The 16,793-nt window shown below is 43.9% G+C and overlaps 1 protein-coding gene across 1 annotated transcript in view; it reads left to right on the forward strand.

The window, feature by feature from the left end:
- LOC138284363 (mucin-2-like) overlaps positions 1 to 16,793 on the forward strand; it is a 1,502,605-nt gene that overhangs the window by 233,544 nt on the left and 1,252,268 nt on the right. The window contains exons 12-14 of the mRNA XM_069223056.1: positions 1,076 to 1,145; positions 5,520 to 5,660; positions 5,744 to 5,908. Of these exons, the coding sequence (XP_069079157.1) occupies positions 1,076 to 1,145; positions 5,520 to 5,660; positions 5,744 to 5,908 (376 nt within the window). The remainder of the gene's footprint in view (positions 1 to 1,075; positions 1,146 to 5,519; positions 5,661 to 5,743; positions 5,909 to 16,793) is intronic.

Below are 16,793 nucleotides of genomic sequence, written 5' to 3' on the forward strand. Positions count from 1 at the left end.
ACTCTGTTTGCGCCGAATGTGCGTCAAAAAGTTTGATGCACATTCGGCGCAAACCGTGCACCATATTTAAACTTTGACACCCGAGCCTGCGGACGTCAAAATTCCTCCGTGTGAGTAATTTTTTGGATGCGGGAAACTGCCTTGCGTTAATGACATGCAAGGTAGGCGTTCCTGCCCAAAAAATGACTTTAAGGCCTGTGTGACTTATTTATACTCGTGCGTCATTTTGACGCACAGAAGAGGGCGGGCCTTAAAAAACGGCGCACAGACTGATGTGCGCCGTTTTTTAACGCCTGGGTCAGGGCAGGCGTTAAGGGACCTGTGGGCTCACTTCCATGGTCTCTGACCATGGAAGAAGTCCAGAGGTGCCCTTCCCTGCCCCCCCGGGATACCCCCTGCCACCCTCGCCCACCCCTGGAGGACACCCATGGATGGGGGGACCCATCCCAGGTAAGTACAGGTAAGTTGAGGTAAGTATTTCTTTTTTTTTGTTTTTTAAAGTGGCATGGGGGGCCTAATTTAGGCCCCCCTACATGCCACTGTGCCCAATGGCCATGCCCAGGGGACAGAAGTCCTCGGGGCATGGCCATTGGGCAAGGGGGCATGACTCCTGTTTTTGTAAGACAGGAGTCATTTCAATGGGGGGTGTGCGTCAAAAAATGGCGCTAGTCCGGTTTGAGACATGATTTTTGCCTCAAACCTGACTTGCACCATTTTTTGACGCACAACCCCCATTTTCCCCTAAGCCGGCGCTGCCTGGTTTGAGTCATTTTTTTGACTCAGACCAGTCCGCAGCGACGGCTAATGTCATTCCTTAAATAAGGCACCCTCAAGGTGCGTAGGAATGGCGTTAGCCGGCTGTAAACTTTTTGACGCAAACCAGCGCCGGCGCTGGTTTGTGTCAAAAAGTATAAATATGGGCCAAAGTGTGTTGTGCATGTTTATATAAGTGAAGCATGGGCAGTGAAGGATATACTAGTGACTCTATGGTACCATCCCAAACTGTGCACCCATCTTTATGTTTGTGTGTGAGTTGCAACATGGGCTACTAACTTCTCCACCCTTACCCCAACAGATCATTATTATTGACTCTACCGGAAGTGTATCCATCAACTTCGCAATTGTTAAGCTTCCTATTGCATCAGGTAAGTCAGGACATTAACTATTTTTACCAGCTACCTATGTTTTCAGTGGGTGTTCGTTGTTTCTATAGGTGAGGTCTTGAATGATTAGTTATTGTTAAAGGGGCCATCCGGGAAATTATGTCACAATACAAGTCAATATGGCAGCTGGCATCATCAAACAAAGCAACATCCTAGAATGTCTGTTGTTGGTGACTGTTAGAGATGCAGAACTGGCAAAAATTCTCCACACTGGATGGCAAATTTAGGGGCATATTTATACTCTGTTTGCGCCGAATGTGCGTCAAAGATTTTGAAGCACATTCGGTGCAAACCGTGCACCATATTTAAACTTTGACGCCCAAGGACGTCAAAATTCCTCTGTGTGAGTAATTTTTTGGATGCAGGAAACTGCCTTGCGTTAATGACATGCAAGGTAGGAGTTCCCGCCCAAAAAATGACTTTAAGGCCTGTGCGCCTTATTTATACTCCTGCGTCATTTTGATACACAGGAGAGGGCGGGCCTTTTAATAACGGCGCACAGACTGATGTGCACTGTTTTTTAACGCCTGGGTCAGGGCAGGAGTTAAGGGACCTGTGGGCTCACTTCCATGGTCTCTGACCATGGAAGGATTCCAGAGGTGCCCTTCCCTGCCCCCCGGGACACCCCCTGCCACCACCCCCACCCCTGGAGGACACCAATGGATGGGGGGACCCATCCCAGGTAAGTACAGGTAGGTTGAGGTAAGTATTTTTTTTTTTTGTGACATTAGGGGGCCTAATTTGGGCCGCCCCTACATGCCACTGTGCCCAATGGCCATGCCCAGGGGACAGAAGTCACCTGGGCATGGCCATTGGGCAAGGGGGCATGACTCCTGTTTTTGCTAAGACAGGAGTCATTTCAATGGGGGGTGTGTGTCAAAAAATGGCGCTAGTCCGGTTTGAGACATGATTTTTGCCTCAAACCTGACGCACCATTTTTTGACGCACAACCCCCATTTTCCCCTGCGCTGGCTGGTTTGAGTCATTTTTTTTTACTCATACCAGTCCGCAGCGCCGGCTAATGTCATTCCTTAAATAAGGCACCCGCAAGGCGCGTAGGAATGGCGTTAGTCGCGGTAAACTTTTTGACGCAAACCAGCGCCGCCGCTGGTTTGCGTCAAAAAGTATAAATAAATAATGGGCCTGAATGTCCTCACGAGGAAAGCACAAGAGATGCTAGGATGGGATTTATTGTGGTAAATGACAAACACAATGTGCCTTTTCCCAAAGCTATTTCCATGTGTAAGTTTGACTCACGCTTGCAAGTGGCATGTCTTTCAAACCGTGAATTTACACTTTACACTACTATGGGTAATAGTAAGCAGAAGGACATGTGCTGCTATAGGTGATGAGTGGGATTTTAGGGTACGGCTGCCGTGCAAAGTCTCTGCACATTGACAAACATGAGTTTTTGGTATTCACAAACGTTTACTCAACCAGTCGAAACCCTAGAAACAGTAAGAGATTTACTAATGTTAAGGGATAGAACAGATTAGATTAGGTAGGACTAGATGGCCACAGCACACAGAATGTAATGTCCAATAGTATAGCAAGAATGGATATTCCTGGTCTCGTTAGATCACTGAATTTAGAAACACAAATTTAGAAAAACTCTTTAACTCGGGTTTATAATAAAAAAATATTATTAATATGCAGCAATCAAATTATAAGTTGTGGCTGGTACCTGGAAAGCAAAAGAGACATGTATAACATTACAATGACATACATTACCAAAATCAATAGCAACAAGCAGTCTACTTCAGCAAATGGACACCATCAGGTATGTCTTCAGAAGAATTGGGCCTAACAACAGCTAAACCCACACTGCTACAGGAACACTGGAATCTAACTAATTAAATCTCTCCCATTAAAATCTGCAATCTCATCTGTCTCCAGAAAATACCACCCAAGTTGTTATACTAATCTGTTAAAACTTATGATAGGTAAGTTCATGGGGTGGTTACGTTTCAACCAATAGAAAACTAAATTGACAACCTAAAATACGACAATACTACATTAACTAGAACATTTTCTCAACAGCAACTTTTCCTCTTCCGTCTCGTCTGTAGCTCCATTGTTCCATCTCGCCCAAGCTTCTCTTCTCAGGAAGAAACTTTTACAGTTACAAACTTCACTTCTATTCCTCGAGGGAAAAATCATGTATTAGTAACAATCTTAAACAATAGAACATTCAACTTATGCAATGCTCAGTTAAAACATGGCCTTGTAAGACATAATTCAGCAACCCACTAAGGGTAGCTGTGGACACATCTATTAAAACACTGAATGCACTTTTATGTAAGCATTGAATTATGGAAAATAACCACAACATTTAGTTAGAATTTTGCTCAGTTAGGAACAGAAAATGAACTGTGGCAACCATTACCAAAAGTCACCTATTTTACACGTTAATTCATCATACATTTAGTATACCAAATCATTAATAAACATGTTAGAAAATTCACACTCTCGCACCATATTTATGTGTGTGGCGCTAACGACGATAAATCATTCATTTATTTAGGGAACTTAGAGCCCACAAATGAATAGGCAAATGTGCAGATTTGTTATTACAAATTTACAGGGATGCTAGATCCTCCATTTTCTTCAGTTACAATTCCCCTAAAATGTGTTGATACACTTTAAAGAGAAGAATCATGGAAAGGTACATCAGATGCAGCTTACTTGTAGAAGTCTGATAATACATCATTATGGTATTGAATAATTCATTCTTAACTTATTTCTGCCATAACAGCCATATACACAAAACAACTTAGCCCATAAAAAAAAACGGAGGCCCTGGGACACTTTCTGTTCAGGTGGCCCAATATTATATTGCTTTGTAAATTGATTTATATGGGGATTACTCCCTCTGATCAGGGATTTATGGAGGGTAGCATGCACCTCAGAACTCAAATGTAGTGAATAATCCAGTAGTTACTGTTGGTTATTGGGTTACGGTTGTGCTCTTAGGAAAATGTTTGACTACTGGATGTGTGTGGTGCCAGTGACAGAAGAGGGCAGGGGCCTCCTAGTAAAGATTTTGGAGCACCTGCACTTATTCTTTTTACAACTTAAGCACTGTTGCTAAGGAATAATATACAAGTTTGTAGAATCATAAAGATCATTTAATATCAGCGCAGTAAACATTTGGAGCAATTTGAGGTTGCACTAAGATATCTATAGCACATAACTCATGTAAACTATCTGGAGATGTATGGGTTAGATAAATTGCTAGCTCTGAGAAACACAACAAATGTGGTTCAAATAGATATAAACAATGGTTATTTTAGTTTGATAACATAACCAGTTAGACTATAGTTGCTCTAAGTCACATATAAACATCTTGCATTATCAGAGATTTAGAGGTATACAACTATTATCTTTCTTCAAAGTGACCAGATACAGTTATTAAACAAGTGGACAGCAAAGGTCTGAGAGAAAACTGATAAGGTAACGCAGTTTCCAGTATGAGACTAAACTCAGCTCTCTTCTAAACTAGATAGACATAGATGCTGAAGTATTTATTGTCTCTGTCCTTAACTTTTCAAACATACATTAGCCTCACATTTTAATAGCCTTTTAAAAAATACTAGATTGGTGTACCTAGTAAATAAGTTACAGATTTGCTTTAGAAAACAGACTAAATCAAAGATATAATGAGTTTGTTATAATTAGTCCAGCAGCATGGTTTGAATGTTTTCACATGTGAGCATTCAAAATATCTGTGTTGACAGGAAGCACAGGTGTAGACAAGACTAAGACCACGCATGCACATATGCATGAATTATACATGGTATACAAATACATCCACACAGCCATGTATGAGGCACACATGCTCCCCCAAATGACACGTGTGTGTGTGTGTGCATGTCCTTGGGTGACAAATGTCCAAACGACACACGTGTGGCTTATTCATGTCCACACATTTATGCACACCATATGGACTAGGTCTGTTTGTTGCACTGCATAATTCATCAAGTAAAACACAGAGATGTAGATAAAAATATGAATCACATCTTTTGAAGTGTAGTAGAACTAGTTTCCAGTGAACAGTTACATTTATGTACCACACAATCACAAATCAATCCTGATATGCTGTTGTGAGCAAGGGATAGAACCCATAGAAAATTTTGTACTGGAGCAGAGCTGTGTATTTGTAATAGCTATTCATTGTCCTAAGGTGGCAATTTCATTCTCTAAATTGTGATAGTGATCTTTTAATAAAGTTTAAATTCCAATACCTCAATGTTCAATCCAAAGTCCATGTCTAGAGCATGGTTGGTAAAAATAGAGGGGTTAAATCAAAGTCTGTGCTTCTTACTACAGTCCTGAATCTGTGTTCTCGTTTCACAGGTGGTGTCAACATCTTCCAACCTTCTACCTACTTTATCATTGTACATCTGGACACATTGGGTCTCCAGCTTCAGATACAGATCATACCCATCATGCAACTTTATATTAACCTTGAACCAGTGCACAGCGGGCACACATGTGGTAGGCACCATTGTCTGGCCGTGATGATTAGTAATGATCTGCCAGTGGCAGGAGATTTTAACATATTCTACTCTCTCACTCAGGTCTGTGTGGAAACTTCAACGGTGACATGACTGACGACTTCTTAAATGTCAACGGTGTGATGAAAGAAAGTGCTTCTGCCTTCGCTAATTCTTGGAAAAGTCTTCCATACTGCCCTAATGTTGAATTCCTGTTTCTTGACCCCTGTGCTTACAATACAGCAGCTGGTAAGCGTGGGAATTTTCAACAGCTTACACCTTTTTATTATAAAATTTGCTACTTTTCAAGTGCAAAAATGGACTGTCACTTGATTGAAACCCCAAATTCAAGTGTCGTTGACAGACTTACAAAGGCCAAGATATAACAGTAAAAAAAAGAAATGTAGTACATCACAATTGATATATGTGTATGCCTTAAAAAGTTGCAATCTTAACTCTCTTAGGAGAGAATGATTAAGGAGCACACTTAGAGGTGGGCACTAACAGGACTGCATCCGTCTTCTCTACTTATTGTTCTTCACACGATTAATAGGGCAGTGGAAGCAGCAGAGATGATTTCAAACCTTCATTGGCTTTGATATTGGGGTACCTCTTTGTTGATGTCACCAGAAAACATGGGGGAAAAGCTGTCCACACTAGGATTACAGGCGTTTCCAGTCACATCTAAACCGAAAAAAGCTGCCATGCATTGGTATTCTTCCTTTGACATACAGGTGTCCCACACAGGCTGACAGGAATCTCCTAGCACGTCAGTAGTGCTTGTAATGTAGTCAATAAAAGGCGGAGGTTTCTTGTACTCATAGGCAATGTCCCATGATGCAGGGATATGATGAAATTATCACCACTTAATTTTTGCATCTGTGTAGGTGTGTAGGTCCTGCTAAGGTGGCAGAAAGCTCCTCATAAAAAACAAGAAAACATTATCTTGGAGTTCCCCTGAACCTTTCTCTGGCAAAGTGGTGGAGGTGGTACTGACTCCACCCTAATAAACTGTAATGTCTGTTTTCGAAACCATTGATCATCTCTTAAGTGTTAAAAAAAACATTTTCAACAATGTGTGGCAGTAAGTACTTGCAGTTAACAAAAAAAGTAGGTACAGAATAAACTGACTCTGGGTGTTGCACCAAATATTTTCTTACAAATATATAGAACAGTGATTCGCATTGGCATGTAGGAAAGTTTTGTGATGGCGAATGCAGTCGCAAAAAATTCACAGTTACCACCAACTTTGAGTTAGTGGTAAGCCATTAGTAAAGGGGAATGGGTCCCCAAGGGATGCCTTCCCCTTTGCAAATGGGGGCGAAAATATATTTTAAGAGCTGGAAGTGGTCCCACGGACCATTTCCTGCTCTTAAAAAATGAAAAGAAAACTTTTCATTTTTATTTTTGCAATACATCCCATACAGCTGTTAAATACAGCTGGGTTGGAGAAACCTAAGTGTGCATGTCTGTTTGGCCAGCTTACAACAGCTTGCCAAACAGAAATGTGCACTTTAACGCACTCCACTCCCCTCACCCCCATAGTCCGTCCCCACCCCTCACTGCACATGCTGGCTCAGAGCCAGCATCTGAAAAACAAAACAAAACATTGTTTTATTTTTCAGCTGCAGGCTCTTAGCCAGTGCAGTGACTCTCCTTCTCCATTGCGAAAGAGCCGTCACTGATAGGATGAAGTCATTTGCAATGTTTTGGGTATTAAATTAGCTTGTAAACTGAACCCCTTCTCCTGCACATTAGATACATATGACAATGTATCCTGCAAAATGAATACTACTGAATTGATTCCAGATTCCAGAGAAGTAACACTAAAGCATATGTCAATCAATAAATTGTGCAATGTTTAAAGGCCGATTTCTATAACGCTTGTTCAATTTAATGTTACAGCTTAGCTTTCACTTTATGCAAGACGCATAAAGGAAAAGTCAATTGATGTGACAATAGTAATCTGTAAGAATTTTGGATTTAATCTTGTACTTTATCCTTGGTTTTCTTGTATAGCGCACTAATGTATTACCTGTTATAGGGCCAATTCTCAGTCACATTTGAGTTATTTAAGTTTGGTGAGGTGTCCAGGATTCTGAGTAGGTGCCACAAAACATGTTAACACACATGGGCAGCCAGGTAGGTTTAGCGAGAAGTATTGTTGTCTTGGTCAGTCTGTCACTTATGCACCGGCCGCACTGTGATGGTTGGGGCCCAGACAGGTTGGATAGAGTATATAATTCATTTATTTTGATGTTTTCTAAAGTGTACTGTTACTCAGGAGCATATAAAGTAACAACTATAACATGCCAGAACAGAAAACTGTCACCCACCAGTTAATAATACAAACCCAGTGTATGAACAAGCTAGTGTAAAGAATAGGCAGTTATATCTTGGGAAGATATAACCTAAGATGGAGGTCATTAACTGCTGACAAAAGGACACTAAGGGGCATATTTATACTCCGTTTGCGCCGAATTAGCGTCGTTTTTTTCGATGCAAATTCGGCGCAAAACTAACGCCATATTTATACTTTGGCGTTAGACTCGTCTAGCGCCAAAGTATGAGGAAAGAGCGTCATTTTTTTGCGTGAACGCCTTCCTTGCGTTAATGAGATGCAAGGTAGGCGTTCCCATCCAAAAAAATGACTGCGACACAAATGCGTCGTATTTATACTCCCGGGTAAAAATCACGCCCGGGAGTAGGCGGGGCAAAAAAACCCGCATTTGCGCCTCTTTTTAACGCCTGGGTCAGGGCAGGCGTTAAGGGACCTGTGGGCTCAAAATTAGCCCACAGCTGCCCTCCCATGCCCCCAGGGACCCCCCCTACCACCCTTGCCCACCCCAGGAGGACACCCAAGGATGGAGGGACCCATCCCAGGGACATTCAGATAAGTTCAGGTAAGTATACATTTTTATTTTTTTTATATTTTTTTTTGGCAAAGGGGGCCTGATTTGTGCCCCCCTACATGCCTCAATGCCCAATGACCATGCCCAGGGGACATAAGTCCCCTGGGCATGGCCATTGGGCAAGGGGGCATGACTCCTGTCTTTACTAAGACAGGAGTCATGTAAATGGCGTCTGGGCGTCGTTAAAAATGGCGCAAATCGGGTGGAGGCGATTTTTTAGCGTCAACCTGACTTGCACCATTTTTAAGACGCCCTAACGCCATTTTCCCCAACGCCGGCGCTGCCTGGTGTACGTGTTTTTTTTCCACGCACACCAGGCAGCGATGGTCTGCTAGCGCCGGCTAACGCCATTCAATAAATACGGCGCCCGCATGGCGCTTCAGAATGGCGTTAGCCGGCGCTAAACTTTTTGACGCTAAACTGCGTTAGCGCAGTTTAGCGTCAAAAAGTATAAATACGGGCCGACATTCCGGTTGATTCTAAGGTTCCTAGGAACAAAAGGTGGTGGCGGCGCTTAAAAAGGGTTAGGATCAGTTAATTAACATGGGAGTTCCTGAATCAACAACAATCAAGAAGGAGGGTATGCTTGCTTTGTAGAAATGTTTTTTCACCTGAGACTGTGAATTGGTCTATGAGATACAAGTGTGTGTTAAGATGTAGGCCATTATAAGTGATCCATCTTAATTTGACCTTAGATCTTGCCTCAGTAGGAAGCCACTGAGAACAGGGGAGATGAGATCATACTTTTTAGACATGGCTAGGGGTCTGAAAGTGGCATGTAAGGTGGCTTTCAATGGATATAGTGAGGATTATGGCACACACTCCAGGAGAAAGTTGCCAAAGGCCACTCTCGAAATTATCAGTGAGTGTGCAGCAGATAGAAGTTGGGCAGATGTCAGAATAAATTTACTTTTCTTGAATGTCTGGAGATGGATGTTAGCTACTTACGAGGTATTAATTATATGAGGTACCATGGATCGTGAAGTATCAAAGTTCAATCTTCATGATATCACAAGTGCAGGAAACAGGAACAGAATCTGTTGATGTTAATTCACAAAGGAGGATACAGGGATAATTTAGATATAGGATACTTTTCAGGGCCATAATAGTTGCGCTCTTAAGTGACTAGTCCTGAAATTTTTGTGCAGAGGCTTTAACCTTTTTAGGGATGTTAGGGACGCAGAGTTGGAATGTTATTGGAAGGTGATCATGTCAGTCAGTTTCCATTGGTGGTGAGGATCTGATAAGTGATAGAGTAGCAACGATGAGATGAGATAAAATATGCATCCATTTGTGTGCAATGTTGTATGGAATGTTGATGAAGATCTTGTAGATGCACAAGAGTCAATATTAAAGTAACCCAGGAAGGTGTTAATTGTGGATAGCCTGAGATTTGTCAAAAGATACTCAGCAAACTGTGACTCAAAATAGGCCTTTTGCTTCGAAGAGTGGTAGATATTATGCATCTAATGCTGGCTGTCTCAGAGCCTTTCTCCTGCAAGCGACAGCGTAAAACTTCGGGATTGAATTTATATCAGTGTCTAAAAAAGGTAATGTGAGCTTGAGTTGACGTATCATAGGGCCAGATGTATGAAGCTCTATTACCGGACTGGTAAAAAGCTTTTTTCCATGTACTATCCCTTTTTGCGAGTCAGTAACTTATTACTGACTTGCAAAATGCGGTTTGCGATTTGGTATTAGGAAGGGGCGTGCCATATCAAGTCGCAGGGTGATGTAAGAATGTTATGCAACCAGGAATGAGGTTGCAAAATATTTGCAGTTACCACCAACTTCAAGTTGGTGGTAACTCATTTGCAAAGGGGAAGAGGTCCCCAAGGGACCCTTTCCCCTTTGCGGCTAGGGGTCCCACAGACCACTGACTACTCTAAAAAAAATGAAAGAAAACTTTTCACTTTTCTTTTGTAATACATCTCATTCTCCTTTAAGGAAAACGGGCTGTATTACAAAATAAAGATTGCTTTGATTAAAGCAACCACAGACACTGTGGTCTACTGATCACAGCAGGCCACCATCCCTGTGATTGTAGCCATTCACAAGGGGTCACAAATTGCGACCTGCCTCATGAATATTGAAGATTTGCCAACAAATGAACGCGGAAAAGGGACAGTGGTTAATTTGAGCCACATTGGAAGAGCAGGAGGTCCATTCAGCAGAATGCAAATGGATTTTATTGAGATGCCTGTGTGTGGAGGTTTGAGATATATGTTGGTGATTGTATGCATCTTTAGTCACTAGATTGAAGCATACCCCACATGAAGAAATGGCAGCCTCACAGTAGAGAAACTACTGCTTGGGGAACTGATACCGCGTTTTGGGTTTCCGATCTCTTTAGAATCAGATAGGGGAAGTCACTTCAACAATGAAGTAATTGAATTGCTATGTGCAGCATTGAACATTGAGCAGAAGTTGCATTGTAGTTACCGCCCTGAAGCATCAGGACTAGTGGAACAGATGAATGGTACCTTGAAGTCACGAGTTGCAAAGATGTGTGCGTCCACGAATTTGAAATGGCCTGACGCACTGCCTTTAGTTCTGATGACAAAGATAAACACCCCGACAGGAAGGCAGGATTGTCTCCACATGAGATCCTTATGGGCCGAGCCATGAGGTTGCCAGCGGTGCCTGCAAATGCACTTGTCACCATTACAGATGATATGGTGTTGGACTACTGTAAAGGTCTGGCTGATGTGGGTTGCTCTTTCTCTCAGAAGGTAGAAGCCACCACACTGTCACCGACTTATGACCCAGGGCACAACCTGAGAGCCAGTGACTGGGTTGTGGTCCAGAAACACATGAGGAAAATGTGTTTTGAGCCTCGTTGGAAGGGTCCATTCCAGGTAGTTCTGACAACTACCACAGCTGTGAAGTGCACTGGAGTTCCGAACTGGATCCACACCAGCCACACAAAGAAAGTGGCATGTCCTTTAGACAATGAAAGTACCAACAACAACAAAACAAGTCTCAGGGCGAGAACGTGGAGAGGAACTGACACCGGATCTGAGCCCGTTATGGACGGTTCAGTCACTCCCGTTAGAGACGAAGGAGAAGACTTCCAGGAGGGTGATAGTGAGCCTATCTTGATTGAGGCAGCAGGAGAGCCTAGTCAGAGGAGGGCTTTCCCAGAAGCTAATGAATTTGAGAGACAAACAGAGCAGTTGCCAGACCCCAAGGGGGAGGGAGTTGAAGCCGATCAAAGTCATTGTGATCTGACTCCTCCTGAACCAGCTGCAGGTCCGTCAAGCGAAAACACCACAGAGCAAGGAGAAGTTACAAGTTCAACACTGAAAAGAGTGTTGACAAAGGGTCCACTGAAAAGAGACAAGTGACCGGAATCACAAGCAAAGGAGAAGGGAAGCTGTTGTTGAAACAACAATCGAGGAAGAAGTAGATACAACAAGGAGAGAAGATCTAAGTGAAGGAGAATTGAATGGAGATCGAAAGTTGAAAAGAAAGAGAATAGCAAGTCGAAGATACGCAGGTCCTGAATGGGCGTATGCTATTACAAGTGAATGACAAAAATATTTTTTATCTTTTTGTATTGATCGAGACATTCCAGGTCAATATTCTGGCACTTGAAAGAAGCTGAAGCTGATGAACTGAATTGTTGGGAACAATTTAAGAAAATTCAAAGAGAAAGAGACTGTTGAGAGTCTTTGGAGAGGACTTTGATAACCTGATTTGACTTTTGAAACCTGATTTTGAAAAGCTGCTAAACTGATTTTTGACAAAGTATCCCTGAAGTGAGACTGAGAGCTGTGAATAACTGCTGAAAGAAGAGTTTTGTCTTTTAGTTTTTGATTTTTGCTGCAATTTTTCTAAATGTTCTCTTCTGCTTTCTGATTCTGTACAGATCATAAGTAATATTAGCCAGCAGAGTAGGACGAATAGGTGCTGTAAATACCTGAGTATTGGTTTGGCCATTGCATGTGTGATATTGTTTGTGATATTGAATCTAGGTATGACTGTTCTTTACAAGAATAAAGCCAACCATACTTCAGCTTTAGAGACAACTACTGCATTAACAGCTGTGGAGAAGTTTAGATTAAATGAGAAGTATCTGCATGAGCGTACTAACGCGCAAGGGGAACTTTCTTCTAATGTCTTCTATCGCTTGCTGAGTGAGTATGTTGAGACGATGGATGCAAAGATTTGTTATGTGTGGGCGCAGATTCCTTCATCAGTCGAAGAAGGATTTACTTATCATAGTTTGCCTTTTACTTATGGGATAAGTTGTAGTCTGTTACTAACAAGATTCTATAACCAAGAGTGCATTCAGTTCTTTTACTTCAACCATGACGTGTTGTTTTCGTTTGTCCCTATAATTAGGTATTTAAGTAGGATAGCTGAGGATAATGACATTGTATTAGAGGTTAATTTGAGCCTACATTAACGTTTGGCACAGTTTACGTGCACAGAAACAACTTGACATGCTTGCTTACACCTTTAGAAAATAACTTCTTAGATCACACAGATGGCAGGAGAAAGGCATTGAAGGAGAAATAAGAAAAAGTCTTAGAGAAAATTACTTTTTGAAATGATTATGCTTATAGTGCAATAAAAACACAAGCGCAACACGTATAGTTCAGCAACCTGTCTAAACTTTGGATTGAACCAATTGTGCTTGAACAAACAAATCATGGCATCCCTCCCAACATGTGCTTGAACACCTAGCCATTTGGGACAACAGACTATTAGGCAAAACCAATTGTTCATAGTTCATCCTGTCTCTGTACACATTTTATTTTGCTCCATGAACGTTTTTCCTCCCTGTCAACATTACACTGTAAAGTTTTCAATTCTTCCAACGTATCAATTACTTTTAATGCAAAACTCGGACATGTTACATCTTCTTCAGGTAGCAATTCCCACTTATCTTAGAACTTATCAGTTCAATGCTCAAAACCTTGCGACTTGATCCGCATACCCATTTCCCATTGACACATAGGCCCTCATTACAACCCTGGGGGTAAATCCCGCTTTCCGCCGTGCAGAAGACCGCCAACATACCGTTGCGGAATTCCACTACAGGTACTAAGACTCACAGCTCGGAATCTGCCACAATACAGACACCCACACAAGTTCGCCACACCAAAGGTCAGTGATAAACTGGTGATACCAAAACCTACACCGTCATGCCAACTGGAATACGTCCACAGTATCACGACCCACTAATCAACGCGGCCATCAGGAATACGCCCACAGTATCATGACCCACGAATCAACGTGGTGGCCTTTCAATCGCGGTATTCCATTGGCGGTACACACCGCCGCGCTCAAAATACACACACATTTACAAAATACAACCACATTGGACAATTCGAAATACACACACCTGATAAACATACACACACCACACCCACATACCCAATCCAATATAAAGCACACACCCACATCACACACAAACCCTTACAACCAAAATTCAGAAAGAAGACCATAGAGAGAGACTAACTAACACAACACCAGCATCCACAGACACACAACATCATCACTCATACAACATCCACGCACCTCAAACAACACACACCAACACATCCCCTCACACATCACAACAGACACCACCTCACACATCACCCACACCACATCATGGCACCTCAAAGACAACCCAGGTGCTCTGAGGAGGAGCTCAGGGTCATGGTGGAGGAACTCGTCCGGGTAGAGCCACAGCCATTCGGATCACAGGTGCAGCAGACATCCATTGCAAGGAAGATGGAGCTATGGCGCAGAATTGTCGACAGGGTTAACGCAGTGGGACAGAATCCAAGAACACAGGATGACATCAGGAAGAGGTGGAAAGACCTACGGGGGAAGGTACGTTCTGCGGTATCCAGACACCAGATTGCTGTACAGAGGACTGACGGTGGACCCCCACCTCCTCCCCCACAACTAACAACATGGGAGGAGCAAGTCTTGGCGATCATGCATCCTGAGGGCCTCGCAGGAGTAGCAGGAGGACTGGACTCTGGTAAGTCATATCTTTACTACTTTAGTCCCCCACCCCACCTGCATGCCATCACATACTCCCACCCTCACCCTCACACCCATCGCCCCAACAACCCACAGATACCCCACTAACACAACCCACACATCCCGAAATCAAGCCCTGCATGTAGCACCAATGCATGGACACCCATCACCAAAGCATGTCCAGTAGAGAGACTCACTCATGCCCCAAAATCACCAATCACACAAGGGCCACGGCAATAATGCAAGCACAGGAGTAGAGGGTCACTCAGTCACTGCACAAGATGGCACACACAGATACAATAGCTATGCATTTACACCCCAACAGGACCCCTACCCAACGTCACCGGACAGGAGGTGCCAGACATATCCAGTCCCCCTACAGAAGAGGCCCACAATGACAACAGCAGCTCTGCACGCCTGGATCAAGATGACCAGCCCGGACCATCAGGGACCTCGGGACAGTCGGTTCCCCTGACACAGTCCCAAACCACCACTGAACCTCCCCCCTCAGGAAACACCGCCACAGCACCCACCCAGCGGACCCATCCCTCTGTCCCCAGGACACGTCAATCAGCAGTGTGTCCACCACTACAGGGAACCCAGGCAACCCCGCTAACACAGGATGATCAGGGACCTGGGGGCAATGGCAGTGGGCACACGGTTCAGGGGACAGAGGAACAGGATAACAGGGAAGCTGGGAGGACTGCTGTGCGACAGGGGGAGGACAGGCCCAGGGAACCGACACTCCACGAGGCACTCTCCAACATCTTGGGAGCTTACCACCATTCCCAGGAGACCATGGGCACGGTACTGTCCAAGTTTCAGGAGACCCAGCGGCTGCAGGAGGAACACTACCTGGGGATCGGGGAGGACTTGAAGTCCATCAACACCACCCTGGTCACCATTACAGGGGTGCTGGCAGACCTTCTCAACACCAGGAGGGACACAGTGGCACACCAACAGGCCCCTGACACTAGCCTGGATGATGAACAGCCCTCCACCTCTGCCGGCGCTAGTGGACAGGAGGCACCGCCACAGGACCAACAGGCCACCAGCACCCCACACCCTGCAGAAGGAGAACCACCCACGCAAACGGTCCCTGAGATCCAAGAACAAGACAGAGAAAATTGCCAAGACCCCACCAGGAAATAAAATCCCCCTGAATGTCACCCCTCTGTCTCACTTTGTCACCCTGTCCACCTTAAACTGCCATTGCTCCACTTCCTATGCCCCATTGGACAATGCACCTGTGAAACAAATAGACTGGACTCTGCCATGGACATTCCTCTACCATCACCCCAGCCCATTTCACACACCCCTCCACTAATGTGCACAGAAATGAACACACTTCAATCACAAAACAATCTGGAGTCTGTCTGTGCTTTCACTAATTTGTAATTGCAAAACCTCTGGAATATAGCAATGTCAATGTACTTGTTCACATACCAATATAACACAGCTGTAGGCCAGCAGTAAACATAGCAGAGGGCACACAGTGGGACCCAGATCTGTGAAATGGAAAAGCAAAGTAACAAGTCAGGGTCCATACACTGAGTGAAAATAACAGACTTATGCTAGCTCCAACAATAGTATGAGATGTGGGAAGCAGTTACATCTTCTTACCTGTGTCTCACTGGAAGTACTGCATGATGATGTTGTTTCGGTTGTTGACATCTTCTTCTTCTGCCTCCTCTTCTTCACTGTCCACAGGCTCCACAGCTGCCACAAGACCACCATCTGGCCCATCCTCCTGCAGAAAAGGCACCTGGCGTTGCAAAGCCAGGTTGTGCAGCATACAGCAGGCCACAATTATCTGGCACACCTTCTTCGTTGAGTAGTATAGGGATCCACCTGTCATATGGATGCACCGGAATCTGGCCTTCAGGAGGCCGAAGGTGCGTTCTATAATCCTCCTAGTACGCCCATGTGCCTCATTGTAGCGTTCCTCTGCCCTTGTCCTGGGGTTCCTCACTGGGGTCAGTAGCCATGACAGGTTGGGGTAACCAGAGTCACCTGCAAATGTCGAGGGACAACTGTTAGACACACACTAACCCTTAGAACCAACCCCATACCCAGACACCTATGTCAACTGTGTTGGGAGATTGGCCTCACCTGTTAGCCACAGACAGTGCCTCTGGAGTTGCCCCATCACATAAGGGATGCTGCTATTCCTCAAAATGTAAGCGTCATGCACTGAGCCAGGATACTTGGCATTCACATGGGAGATGTACTGGTCT

This window comes from Pleurodeles waltl, chromosome 3_1, assembly GCF_031143425.1.
Source record: "Pleurodeles waltl isolate 20211129_DDA chromosome 3_1, aPleWal1.hap1.20221129, whole genome shotgun sequence".
Taxonomy (NCBI): Eukaryota; Metazoa; Chordata; class Amphibia; order Caudata; family Salamandridae; genus Pleurodeles; species Pleurodeles waltl.